We start from the raw sequence: 12,987 nt of genomic DNA on the forward strand, positions 1-12,987 counted from the left end.
GATACACCTCCAAGCACAGAAAATTACATTTGCTCAAGTTTATTCCTTTTGGCATTTTTTTTGGTAATAGCAAATTATTGGAAACAATTTAAATGTCCATACACAGGGGGGTGATTGAATGAATTATGGTTGTAACAAAATGGAGTACTATGCAGATGTTATAAAAGAGAAAGAATTCTATGAACTAATTGACTCATCTATGTAAACTGCAAATAGAGAGGATAATGGAATTAGGAGAAAACATTTTACCTAACTATACTTTCCTAACGGCCTTTGTTTGGTATTCTGTGTCATAGAACTAAACTCTAACTAAAAAGGATCAGCCCAAACAAGGATAGGTACAAATCACCAAATCCAAATCATTGGCCAGAAAATAAAAAGAAGGAAGAGAGCAAATAGTCTGCAGAAGGGAACCAGTGAGACTATCCATGAAGCAGTTTCTCTAAGTGGTTCCCAGAAAGTCCCTCCTCAGAAGCCCAGGAATGCAGGGGGAGGAAGCCTCAGAAGGAGCAGCAACTTTGTGTCCCTGGACTCAAGAGAGCAGTTGAGGAGACAGTGGGGCTGGGCCCTTTCAGAACCGCACCTCCAGGACAGACTCCCAGGATACTGCTGCCTGGCGCTGAGATCTAAGGATCCTCTAGAGGGTTAAGAAGCTTCTGTTGTATCCGGACGAGAACTCCTAAGTAAAGGGACCAGCACAGGTACTGGGACCCAGACATGGCCCAAAGAATTCAGGGTCCTCCCCCACCCTTTCCCTAAAGCTGCTCCGATTGCGGTTCATTCCTCTCTTCAGGTAGCTGGAGCCTTGGAATATACGGCAGAAATCCCCTCCATTCCCCTATTCTGAGCTGGTCTCATCCATCCCCACCACCTGCAACTACCTGGATATGATGAGTAAGGCAGACAGACCCACCAACTGACAAACGGGAGATGAGTGCCTACTTGGTTGGAGCAAGCGAGTGGTTGTGTAGCCCACAGTTCCCATCCTGAGCCCTGACTTGCCTGATTCAACGCCACTGTCTTCACAAATTGTCACTTCACCTTTTCCCCTCTCGGGGCTCTCCTGAAGCCAACGCCGTTCGTAGGTCCACTACCCCCACCCCTCACATACACGCAGCGCTGGGCGGGAAGCGAGGGGCAGTAGAGGTGCGGCGGGAGGGAGCGCTCAAAAAGAGGAGGGAACGGGGTCCGGGGCCCTTCTGGCATCCGGATCTAGTTTCAGCCACCACCACCCACGGTTGCTCCGACATTTCCCGGCTTCGCACTCACCTCTGCCAACAGCAACTGTTGCTTCTCCCTACGTAAGCTTCCCGCAGGATGAATCCCTACCCCTTGAGCTCCTGGACAAAAGACGGACCCGGGCTAAGCCGCTGGCGATTGCCTGAGGGATTCTCTTTACCAATAACCGTTGTCGCCTGAGAAATTAGTTTTCACGCTACTGTAGGGAAAACGGACAACTTACACCCCGCACCCGTCAGTCAGCTCACCTAGAATAACATCCCGTCACTCCTACCACTTCAGTCTGCCAAACATCAGATGTGTCCTTTTCCACGAAAGTAAATACACCTGGATGCACTCCCCACAGAGAGCCTGGTCACATGATCCACAGCCACTCTCACGTGACCAAGCAATCAGCTAGTCTGGGGCAGCCCTGCTGCTTGGTTGGCAGAACCTTCTGCTTGCTAGAAGAACCTGAAGCTCCTGACTCTGGAAGGAAGAGTTGATTTGGAGCCAAAGCTTCCAGCCTGGGCCTAAGTCTGTAGAGGCCCAGGACTGGCGAGGAACACTCTAAGAGGACTTTGGAGGTGAACTGGTTTTTAATATTTTGTGTAATACTCCGGTGACATATTAAAATCTGTCTTGAAAAATATTGATAAGTTAAACAAATATTCAAATTGCAATTCCCACCCCAGGATGATCCCTGTTAACATCTGTGGTTTGTGTGGGAAGTCAAAACTGCTGGTTTGCTTACTTCCATAACCTTCACATACTAGTCAGTTGGGAAAAAGCAGTTTGCACCAAGACAAACCAAAAATAACAAGGTCACCATATCTGGTTATTTTCCTGAAAATAATAAAACTTTGTGTACTTCCCATAAGCCTGGACTCCCTCCCCAAACCAACTTGCTCCCCAACTTGGTTCATTTGAAGATATGTTACAACCTTTGTGAATGTGCAAAACAACTTTAGAACTAGTTTTTTTCCCTTTAAATACTTGTGTGAATGAGATTATTTGGCAAGCCAGTCCTTTTGAAGTTGTAGGCTCTTGCACTTCTTTATGACTTGGGCATATTTTGAATCATTGCAGAACTTTTCATAATCAAATCATAAAAATTTGCATAGAAATTCAGTTTATTCACACATTTACTTTTATGGGAATTTTATTTATGAACAAGTTAAAAGTGGGGGGCGCACAGGCCAAAGATAACTTGATTTTTAGAAAATTTTTTTAAATTAAATTGTTTTATTGAGATACATTCACATACCACACAATCATCCATGGTGTACAATCAACTGTTCACAGTACCATCACATACTTATGCATTCATCACCCCAATCTATTTTTGAACAATTTCCTAACACCAGAAAGAATCAGAATAAGAATAAAAAATAAAAGTGAAAAAGAACACCCAAATCATCTCCCCCACACCACCCTATTTTTCATTTAGTCCTTGTCCCCATTTTTCCACTCATCCATCCATACACTGGATAAAGGGAGTGTGATCCACAAGGTTTTCACAATCACCCTGTCACCCCCCAGAAGCTACATTGCTATACACTCATCTTCAAGAGTCAAGGCCACTGGGTTGGAGTTTGATAACTTCAGGTATTTACTTCTAGCTATTCCAATACATTAAAACCTAAAGTGGGTTATCTATATAGTGTGTAAGAATGACCACCAGAGTGACCTCTCAACTCCATTTGAAATCTCTCAGCCACTGAAGCTTCACTTCGTTTCATCTCACATCTCCCTTTTGGTCAAGAAGGTATTCTCAATCCCACGATGCCAGGTTCAGACTCATCCCTGGAAGTCATATCCTGGATTGCCAGGGAAATTTCCACCCCTGGGAGTCAGGTCCCACGTAGCAGGGAGGGCAGTGAGTTCACCTGCTGAGTTGACCTAGCTAGAGAGATAGGGCCACATCTGAGCAACAAAGAGGCACTCAGGGGAGACTCTTAGGCACAATTTTAAGTAGGCTTAGCCTCTCCTTTGCAATAACGAGCTTCAGAAGGGCAAGCCCCAAGATAGAGGGCCCGGCATACCAAGCCATCAGTCCTCAATGTTTGCGAGAACATCAGCAACAATCCAGGTGAGGAAGTCCAACGCTTCCGTGTTTTCCCCCAGCTCCTCAGGGGGGTCCTGCATATATATTTTTATTCTCTGCCCAAATTACTTTGGGACATACATTTACTTTTAAAAGGGATAAGGAGAAAACATTTTTCAAACAAGCAAAGCATCAGTGTTTTTCCTAGCCAGTTTAAAAACTTACATATCATCTTTGATGGCTGTATGGTATTCCCTTAACACTTTCCATGGGCTACCATCATGAGGAAATCATCCCCAACTCCATTAAACTTGTATGCTTTCCTATGCTGTTCTTTTACCCTTTGGGCATCTCTGAAGAAAAGCCCGAATTTTTTTTTCTCAGCCCTTCAAATTTCACTTCATTGTCTATATTCCTCAATGTATACTCCTCTCACCTACTCCATGCAAACTGGGTACCTCACTCCCACAGGACTTTTTCCAACTCCATGCTTTTTTCATACTACCAACCCCCTTGATACTCTTTCAGAGCAACTTAAATGAATCCATCTTCCTAAAGTATGCCCTGAGTAGCAGCCCACATTCATTTTTCCCCACTTAAACATATAAGAATAAGTTTTTGCAAGGAGCATATTATTCATAACCTTAAGTATCTGTGTTCAAGTGTTATCTCTGCATCTATACTTTAAGTTCAAGAAGTTTGATTTCTGCTACCTTTAACACAACTTTATTGAAAACACAAACAAGACTCAAACAGATAACTATACATTAGAACAACATGCAGAAGGATAGCTTACTTATGATGACTCAGTTCACTACAAATATTAAATATCACAATCTGGACAGCAAGATAAATATCAACAAATGTGTTTTCAATTATAATACTCATTTGGCATCAGTAAAATGAAACAGCTCAGACACAGCTGGACAGTTGGTATCAATATTGAAGATGTATATTGCAACAGAGAACTGTAAAAACCAAAGCATTATTCAAGACCCATTACAGGAACTGAGGAAAACCATTTGCAAGCAGTTAATCATACTAATTTTCTTGGCCTGCCTCAGAATCATTTTGACCATCTATTTTGGCTTGCAATTCCTTAGCAAATGCCTCAAATTCATGGAATGCAGAAATAAGTGGTTCAACATTGAAATCATCATCAATGAACAACATTGCTTCTTTTTTGATATGGTTACCGATATTCTCAAACATTGCAAGAACAATTTGAATATTGTCATTTTTCTCTTTACTGTTACAAACATCCATAAATTCTGATATTGCTTCAGCACTGAGTAGTTCTTTTGTCACAACAGGATTTTCAGACAAATTCAACAGCATTTTAAGAACATGAAATTTTGTTTTTGTATTACCTGTGGCTAATAAAGAGAGAAAGCCTGACATATACTTAGCAACCAGTGTGTGATAGTCAGTAGTAGTAGTGAGGTGTCCAACCATCCTCAGACCAGACAGCTGTTCAGGGGAATTCAAGCTATATGCAAGGGTTTCCTCACACACTTGACATATGTATGTCTCAATCATGTTTAGATTAGGATAAGGTGGAGCCATGAGAATCATATTTTCCAAAAAACTGGTCCTAACTCGGGAAGAGGGATAATTGAGCAAGGTTTCAATAAGTGAGACAACACCTGAATCCCGAATGAAATCTCGGGTAAATTGAGAAGCACGTCTCATACCCATTGCAATTTTAGATATTTCATGAATAAAAGGATCCCGAATTTTATCCATTAATAAAAGGAGTTCTTCAAAGTCTTCAGAACCAATTCTAAGCTCACACTGTATGCAGCTGCATGACCAACTCTCAGGCTCTGCACTCTCCTTGGCCTTAAGATGCTCTCGAATCTCCCTGACTGAGCGATAGGAAGGATCGTACTGAAATGGGAACTCAGGGTCAGGCTGATCAGACTGAAGCAAAGATTCCTGCTCTTCCCCTTCTGGGCTCTGTTCCATGTGCTTAGGCTTTCCCCCAAACATTTCAGAGAACAGAGATGCTGCTTCTTTTGGAAATCTAAAAAAGCTTGTGGAAGGGAAGCCAACCCTACCCCATGGACCAGGTTCGAATTTAACAGTGACCTCCTCCCAGCTCTTGGGCCTGCGTGAAGGATCAGGCTCCTGCTCCGCTGAATACGTGGACTTGCAAGTGTTTCTGAATACAGGCAAAGGATTGGATTCAAAGAGTGTCTCATCTCCTTCCCAGAACCAGGACCCCACTATGGCCTCCTCCTCTTCAGCTACCACCCTGGACTCACAGTTGGTTCCACTGCCAGTCTCATTATCGGCCTCATCTCTCACTCCAAACCAGGACCCAACAACTGTCCCTTCCTCATTTTCTGGCCTAGACTCACAGGTGGCCACAGTTCCAGTCTCCTTACTAGTCTTGTCTCTGGACCAGAACCAGGACTCAATAATCATCTCTTCATCATCCTCTTGCTTAGACACACAGCAGGTCCCTGTTTCTATATTGACTTCTTTTCCAGCCCAGTACTGGGATGGAAAAGTAATCTCCTCCTCAGTACTTGACCTGGTCTCTTCTGCCTGAGACCCAGCATCTGCACTTGCTTCTTCTTCAGCCCAGAACCACGATCCAATAATGGCCACCTCCTCTTCTGCTTCTGGACTGTCTTTGCTGCAAAACCCAGTATCCCCTTTGAAGGCCTCTTCCCTGGCCCTGAACCAGGACCCAACACCACCTTTCTTCTCATGTGCTAGTCTGTCCTGTTCTCTAGCCTTGGCTGTTGCCTCAAGCCTGTCCTCTTCCCCAGCCCAGAACCAAGAACCAATAGTGGCCTCCTCCTCAGCCTCTGGCCTGGACTCTTCACTGGCTGTAGCCTCTATAAAGGGTACTTCTGTCCAGAAGCAGGACTGGACCATGGATTCCTCCTCAGTCAGTGGCCTGGTGTCTTCTCCAGTCCCATCATCTATACCACCCTGTTCCCCAGACCAAAACCAGGATCCTATTATGGTCTCTGACCTTGCATGTTTTCTGGACCAGAACCATGGATTGGTAGCATCCTCTTCTTCCTTTGGCCTAAACTTCCAGCTGTCTCCACTGGCAGGGTGCATATAGGGATCTTCACAAGCCCAGAAGCAGGATTTATTACTGGCCTCCTTATCTTCTGCCAGAAATTTGCATCTGGCACCAGCCCCAAACTGCACAGTGCCCTCTTCTGTGGCCTGACACCAAGATGAGTTAATGACCTCTTCATCCTCCGAGCTGGACTTGCTGTTGACTCCAGCATCCACACTAGTTTCTACTCCGGCCCAGAACCAGGAACCAAAAATGGGTTCCTCCTCCTCGGTCCCTGTCCTGGTATCACAGCTGGCTTCAGGCCCAGAATCTATATTGACCTTATCTCCAGCCCCAAACCATGGCCTATATGTTGTCTCTTCTTCAGCCCATGGCCTGGCCTCTTCTCCAGTCCCAGCCTCTCTACTGAACTCTCCAGCCCAGAACCAGGGGCCAATGACCCCTTCTTCATCAGAATTTGGGCTGGACTCACAGCTGGCCCCAACAACAGCTTCCACACTGGCCTCATCACTGAGCCAGAACCAAGACCCAAAAATAGTCTCTTCCTCAGCCTCTGGGTTGGCTTCTTCTCCAGCCCAGAACCAGGAACCAACAATTATCTCTTCTTCTTCATCTGCTGGTTTAAATTCAGAGTTGGCCACAACTCCAGTTTCCATACTGGTCTTTTCCCTTGCCCCAAACCAGGACGTGACAACAGTCTCTTCCTCTTGTCTGGATTTACTGCTGACCCCACTCCCTGAACTGGCCTCTCCAGTCCAGAACCAATTCCCAAAAATGGACTCATCTTCTGACTGTAGACTGGACTGGACACAGGCCCCAGACACCATGCTAGCCTCTTCTGTAGCCCAAAACCAGGTCCCAATGAGGACCTCCTCCTCAGAACTGGCTTCTTGCTCGGCCTTTGCTCTGGCCTTGGTTTTAGCTTCTTTCTTGGCCACTGATCTGGCCCTGGTCTTTTTCTTGATCTTGGGACTTGATAAGTTACTATCTTTTTCTCCAGGCCAGAACCAGGACTCTGTTTGGACTACATCTATAGATCCATTCATGAAGTCAATGCAGGTCTCTCTTTTGGCCCTGTGCCTTGACCTGATATTTACTTCTTTCCTGGCTCTGGATTTAGACCTGGATTTGGCTTCCTCCCCAGCCCAGAACCAGGACTTCAAATGGGCCTCACCCTCAGATCCAGAACTGGACTCAAGAAAGACTTCTTTCTTTGTTCTAAACCTGGACCTGCTGCTATTGGCCTCTTCTGTGGGCCTAGACCAGGACTTGGTCTTTTCTCCGGCCCCAAACCAGGACATCTTAATAGACTCATCCTCAGAACCAGAACTGGACACAATATAGACTTTTTGCTTCGTTTGGGGCCTAGACATAATATTAGCCTCGTATTTTGCTCTGTGCCTGGATCTCATACTGGTCTTTTCCCCATCCCAAGGACAAAATCTGGTACTGAACTCTTTTCCATTCCAGAACCCAGAACTCACAGATGAATCACCTACCCATGTGAAATCAAAATTATTAGAGGCTTCTTGTTCGAACCTAGGTCTAGGATAGCATTGAGACCTCATATTAGTCTCCTCCCCTGAAACAAACCAGGGATGGATTCCAGCCTGAGACTGGATCTTGGGGCCATGAAAGGACTCAGCCTTCACATTGCCCAAATCCTTATCTACAGACAAGACATCAGTTTTAGCAATTGGTTCAGAATCAGTAATGACTAGTGGACAGGCCATAGCATTGGATGGGTCGACTGCCCCTGTCTCCAACATTGCCTCAGCCCCAAATTCAGTCAGGAGCCATGCCGGGACTTCTTCATTGGGCCTTGCCCCAGAGATGGTCTTGGCCTCAGATGGAGGACATGCCCCAGTAATTGCCATGGCCACAGTTTGGGGTCTTACCCCAGTCATTACCAGGGACTGGGTCCTAACCTTGGGTCTGACAATCAGAGGTACACCAACCTCTCTCTCAGCCTCATCCCCAACCACTTCTCCCGTCTTAACAGATTTAGCCTGGCTACCAGGCTCAATTTCAGCCCCAGTCATGTCCTAGTTACAAAGGAGTATCAGACCTATAACCCAACTCCTGTCTCAGCCTTTAACACAGATCTGTCACAGGTTAGTATCTTCACACACTAATCTTTCAGTGATTCAGGCTACAAAGTTGGAAGCAAGAAAGTCAATTGCCAGTCCAGCAGTCAATCAGCCTCGTTCCCAAACCACAGCCTCTGCCAATAATAGAGAGCGCAGAAGAGGCACAACCAAGCTGGGGAGGATGGATGGTTCCTGGGTGGGCACAGACCTGCTGAAGGTGGTGGTCAGCAGCAACTCCACCACCAGAGCTGCCAACGTTGGTGGATCTAGGGAGAGAGAGAGGAAATGGGCTTTGAGCCTCTTCCAATTGTGTCACCCCATGCAGAAATGCACTCAGGGAGACTGGACATTGACCGCTTGGTGACATGGTGGGGCTATTGGAAACAGTCTCAGAGCCCTAATTTCACCCATGCCCCTATGCCTGGAGCAGCCACATTACTTTGCCTGCTATAAATAGGTGCGGAACGGCGGGAAAGTGGGTTGGCAAGGGGAGAGGTTGAGAAGCCCTCATTCTGGACCGTGACCACTATGGGACACATGCTGGCTCACAGGAACCCACCCCAAATGTCTACCCTCTCTCATACCAACCTGCACTGATCTGGTACAATTTCCCCCTCCCTTCCTGGACTCCAGCAGTGTCAAGCTCTTCAGAAGACTTGCAGGTGATCCTACGGGCAAGTAAAGAAACAGGAGAGAATGGAGCAAGAATGAATGGTAGACAGGCACACACCCTGACCCCTGATGCAAATACCTCCCTTTCCATTCAAGGGTCCAATCTGTCCGTTTCCCATCTCCCAGTCCCTACTCTCAGGTCTTCTCACAGACACAGAGCAATCTACTTCTACCCCAATATTCCCTGCATGAAAAGCACAAGGGATGCTGTGGCAGTTGGAAATCTGGCAGAGAGAAAGAGAGGTGGAGGAGGCTTTTGAACAGAGCTTGGATCAAAGCCACCTGCCATGCTCCTACTCTACGACCACAGGCATTCCCCCTTTCACACCAACCTCCAGAGATCTGAGCCGGTGTCCCCCTCCTTTCTTTCCTTGCAGAACTGACCAGACCTAAAGCAGACCTGGGGACAAACAGAAGTAAAGGTAAGATAGTCAGGAGACAATGGTAGCAACTAGGTGATTGGTGAACAAACCAACACCCAGGATAAGAATCCCGATATTATCTGTCTTTCAAAATTAAGGGTCCTGTTGGTAGATTATTCTCCAGTTCTCTTTTAGGGCCTTTAGCGTCAGAGTTCCAGAAATGATAACTCCATTTCTTCACCCCCCTCTCCCCGTTAACTCCCTTCTCCAATTCTGAGGATTCACCGCTAGGTGGAACTCAACCGGTGCTCTATGCAGCATAAATTGGGGGATGGGCGAAGGCATATTCTGGAAAGCAAGTTGGGAAGTGGTACCTGTAACCATGACTCACTTGCCAACCCCTCCTCAAAAGCCCATTTGTTTTTACCCTGAATTTGGAAGAGAGGGGTGAGAAGTGTCTGGAACAATGACAGAGAGGGAAATATTAGGAGGTGCGTCTCCATCCCCCCAGACCTGCTCTGGTCACAGTCAGCACACCCCACCTCAGGGTCTCCAGTTAGGGCCCGCCGCCCACTCCCCTGTTCCCACACACCTCCAGAAATCCAGACCACTTTCCTGCTCCTGTTTTTTTTCAAGCCTCTCCCCTACAGATACACACTACAGTTAGGCAGACTCCGCAAGACCTACTGCGCAGACAGGAGACTCTGGCATCAATGGGGCGCCCCGCGGGAAGAAACGGGGCGCAGAGCTGCAAAGGAAAAGTACCCAAGACGCAGGACTCAACAAGCCCCTTTCCAGAGACGAGCCCCCACCCCCAGAGCCTCTCCGCCATTGCTCTCTCAGCAGCCTTTTCACAGCCCTCTCCCAGCACAGACGCGGCCAGGGACTCGGAGAGGGCGCCTGGAAGGCTGGCTGCCGAACGGGCGGCGCCGTTCGTTTCTAGAGGACCCGATGGTGTCTTTCTAGCCGCCCCTCCGCCCTGGGCTCCAGCCGCGCCGATCTCCGCATCCTCAGCACCAGGGGTCCCCGGGCTCTGCGCACCTCCCTTGGAGGTCAGCTCGGACCGTCTTCTCCTCCCCGCCCCGGCCCCCTCGCCCCCACTTGCCTTTAGAGGCCCAGAGGCCAGCTCGTCGGCCTACCCCTCCTCTCAGAGCTCCTCACTCGGACTCCCACCGCTCTCCGTGCCCGGTCAGAATGGCAAAGAGGCGCTCCCGCCCCCGATGCTGCGGCACCAAACCCAACAAGGGATGCGCAGGTGCGCAACACGAATGGCTGAAGGAGACTGTCCGGAAGGGGGCGGGGAGAATGGGAAGGAGGCGGAGGGATATGTCTGGACGCCCCCTCTCAGCCCCACCTTAGTTCCGACCCAGAGGTGGGCGGGGCCGGGAGAGCCCCAACCCAGGGGAGGCGGGTTAAAGGCCGGGATGCCACAGGGTACGCGGCGCCTAGTGTGGCGACCACCGCCATGCTTCTGGCACTGCAATATGTATAGGGGAAAGGTGGGCGGTTGGGGGTGGGGGCTGGATCGGGATGTCGGGAAGAGCCGTGCGGGAGGAGCAGCGGATGAACACCAAATGGCGGTTTGCGTATTGCAGGGAGGGGGAGGGTACTCTGTCCTTTTAAGTACCTTCCCACCTCCCCCACCCTCATGCAGCCCACCATCTTTCCAGGATGTTGACTGGAGATTGGGAGTCAGGAAAGCAGGCTGAGAAGAAAGAAGCGATCAAGACCAGAACACCCAGGAGGTTCTGGGGTGGTGGCTCCATGTTCTTCTCTCATTGCTTCAGTGAGATGGAAAGTACATCTGTTCTTAAGTGAACTCTGGGGGGCAGGGGTGGAGGGCCTTATAAACGTCTCCCCACTGCCCCCCTTCTAGAAGAAGGGAGACCTAGACCTCTAACCCTAGGAAACAAACCACTCCTCTGCACCAAGAATCATACTATCTGCCACACTGCCTTTCTCTTTATTAAAAACGTCAACTCACCTTGGCATTACAGGGTCCCCAGAGTTGTCCACGAAAGAGGGCCTTTCCCTGTCAAGCCCAGCACCAGAATACACTATCCATTCTGTCTCTCTGCAGCCAGTCTCAGACACCAGGTATGGCCTGTCCTGGGTCCTCTTCTACTGTTTTGTAGGTGTCCCTTCCCAGTCACATTCAGGCCATCATGATTGGTGCAGTATGGAAATGCAGCAGTGATTCAAACCAGCTTGAATCTCAGGCTCTTGCCATACCCACCTGTCACTCTGTAGGGAAATCCCCATCATTCACACATTCCCCAGGACAGAAGCCTAGAAGTTCTTCCTGAATCCTATTTCCATATCCCTACATATTTTCTCCAGGCTTGAGCCCCTCCTTAGCCTGCTCCAAAGGACAAAGAGAGCAGCTAACGTTGCTGAGCATTTTAAAATCCATTTGAACGGTATCCTCACTGTGGTCAGCAAAACAGTGCCCCCACCCCAACTCTAGATGTCCAAGATCTAATGCTGGGACCTATGAATATATTCTCTTACATGGCAAAAGGATAACTAAGGTTGCAGATGGAATTAAGGTGGCTAATCATTAGCTGACCTTAAAAAGTATTTTCCTGGCCAATGTAATCACAGGTTCTATAAATGTGGAACAGGGAGGCAGAAGAGAGAGAACCAGGAAGATGGTAGTGAGAAGCAGCAGACCAGCCATGGTTGCCCTTGAAGATGGAAGCAGGGCAGGAGCAAGGTATGCCGGCAACCCTTAGAAGCTGGAAAAGGCAAGGAAACAGAGTCTTCCTGAAAGTCACCAGAAGGAACCCAGCCCTGCCGATACCTGGATTTTAGTCCAGTGAGAGACCCATTTCAGACTTCTCACCTCCAGGACTGTGAGATAATCAATGTGTTGTTTTAAGATACCATGTTTGTGCAAATCAGTAAAGCCACAGTAGGAACCTAATATACTCTCCTTCTGGATGAAATTCATTGCCCTTGACTTTCTTCACCTGGGATCTTTATTTTTGGGCTCATTTGCCAGCACAACACCCTCCCCAATTGTTACGGTTTGCTAGAGCTGCTGTTATGCAAAATACCAGAAATGGATTGGCTTATATAGAGGGGATTTATTAGGTTACAAATTTACAGTTCTAAGGCCATGAAAATGTCCAAATTAAGGCATCAACAAGAGGATACCTTCACTGAAGGAAGGCCAGTGGTGTCTGGAACACCTCTATCAGCTGGGAAGGCATGTAGCTGGTGTTTGCTGGTCCTTTGCTCCTGGGCTGTGTTTCAAAATGGCTTTCTCCACAATGTCTCTGGGGCTTCTGTCTTTGCTCCTTTCTCTCAGCTCCTGTGCATCCTTGCTTCTTTCTCTAAGGGTGTTTCTCTCTAAACATCTGGGGAGTCCTCTCTTAGCTTCTCTGGGGTAAACTCTGGGCTTCATCTCTTAGTTTAGCATCTCCAAACGTCCTTCTATCTGCATCTCCAACTGTCAGTGTCTGTGTCAGCTCTTGAGCTCTCTTAAGTAGTCCAGTGAACTAATCAGGACTCACCCTGAATGGGCGGGGTGCACACCTCCATGGAAAT

The 12,987-nt window shown here is 47.9% G+C and overlaps 1 protein-coding gene across 4 annotated transcripts in view; it reads right to left on the minus strand.

The window, feature by feature from the left end:
* Positions 1–3,975: 3,975 nt before the first annotated feature.
* The window catches only part of GPRASP1 (G protein-coupled receptor associated sorting protein 1), a 44,384-nt gene continuing 35,372 nt past the window's right edge, over positions 3,976–12,987 (minus strand). For all 4 annotated transcript variants that reach the window (XM_037821301.1, XM_037821303.1, XM_037821302.1 and 1 more), the window contains 3 exons: positions 9,406–9,473; positions 8,990–9,069; positions 3,976–8,667 (listed from right to left, as the gene is read on the minus strand). In XM_037821301.1, coding sequence (XP_037677229.1) covers positions 4,307–8,353 — 4,047 coding nt within the window. In that variant the 5' untranslated portion in view covers positions 8,354–8,667; positions 8,990–9,069; positions 9,406–9,473 and the 3' untranslated portion in view covers positions 3,976–4,306. The remainder of the gene's footprint in view (positions 8,668–8,989; positions 9,070–9,405; positions 9,474–12,987) is intronic.

Source organism: Choloepus didactylus, chromosome X, assembly GCF_015220235.1.
Source record: "Choloepus didactylus isolate mChoDid1 chromosome X, mChoDid1.pri, whole genome shotgun sequence".
In the NCBI taxonomy this organism is placed as follows: domain Eukaryota; kingdom Metazoa; phylum Chordata; class Mammalia; order Pilosa; family Megalonychidae; genus Choloepus; species Choloepus didactylus.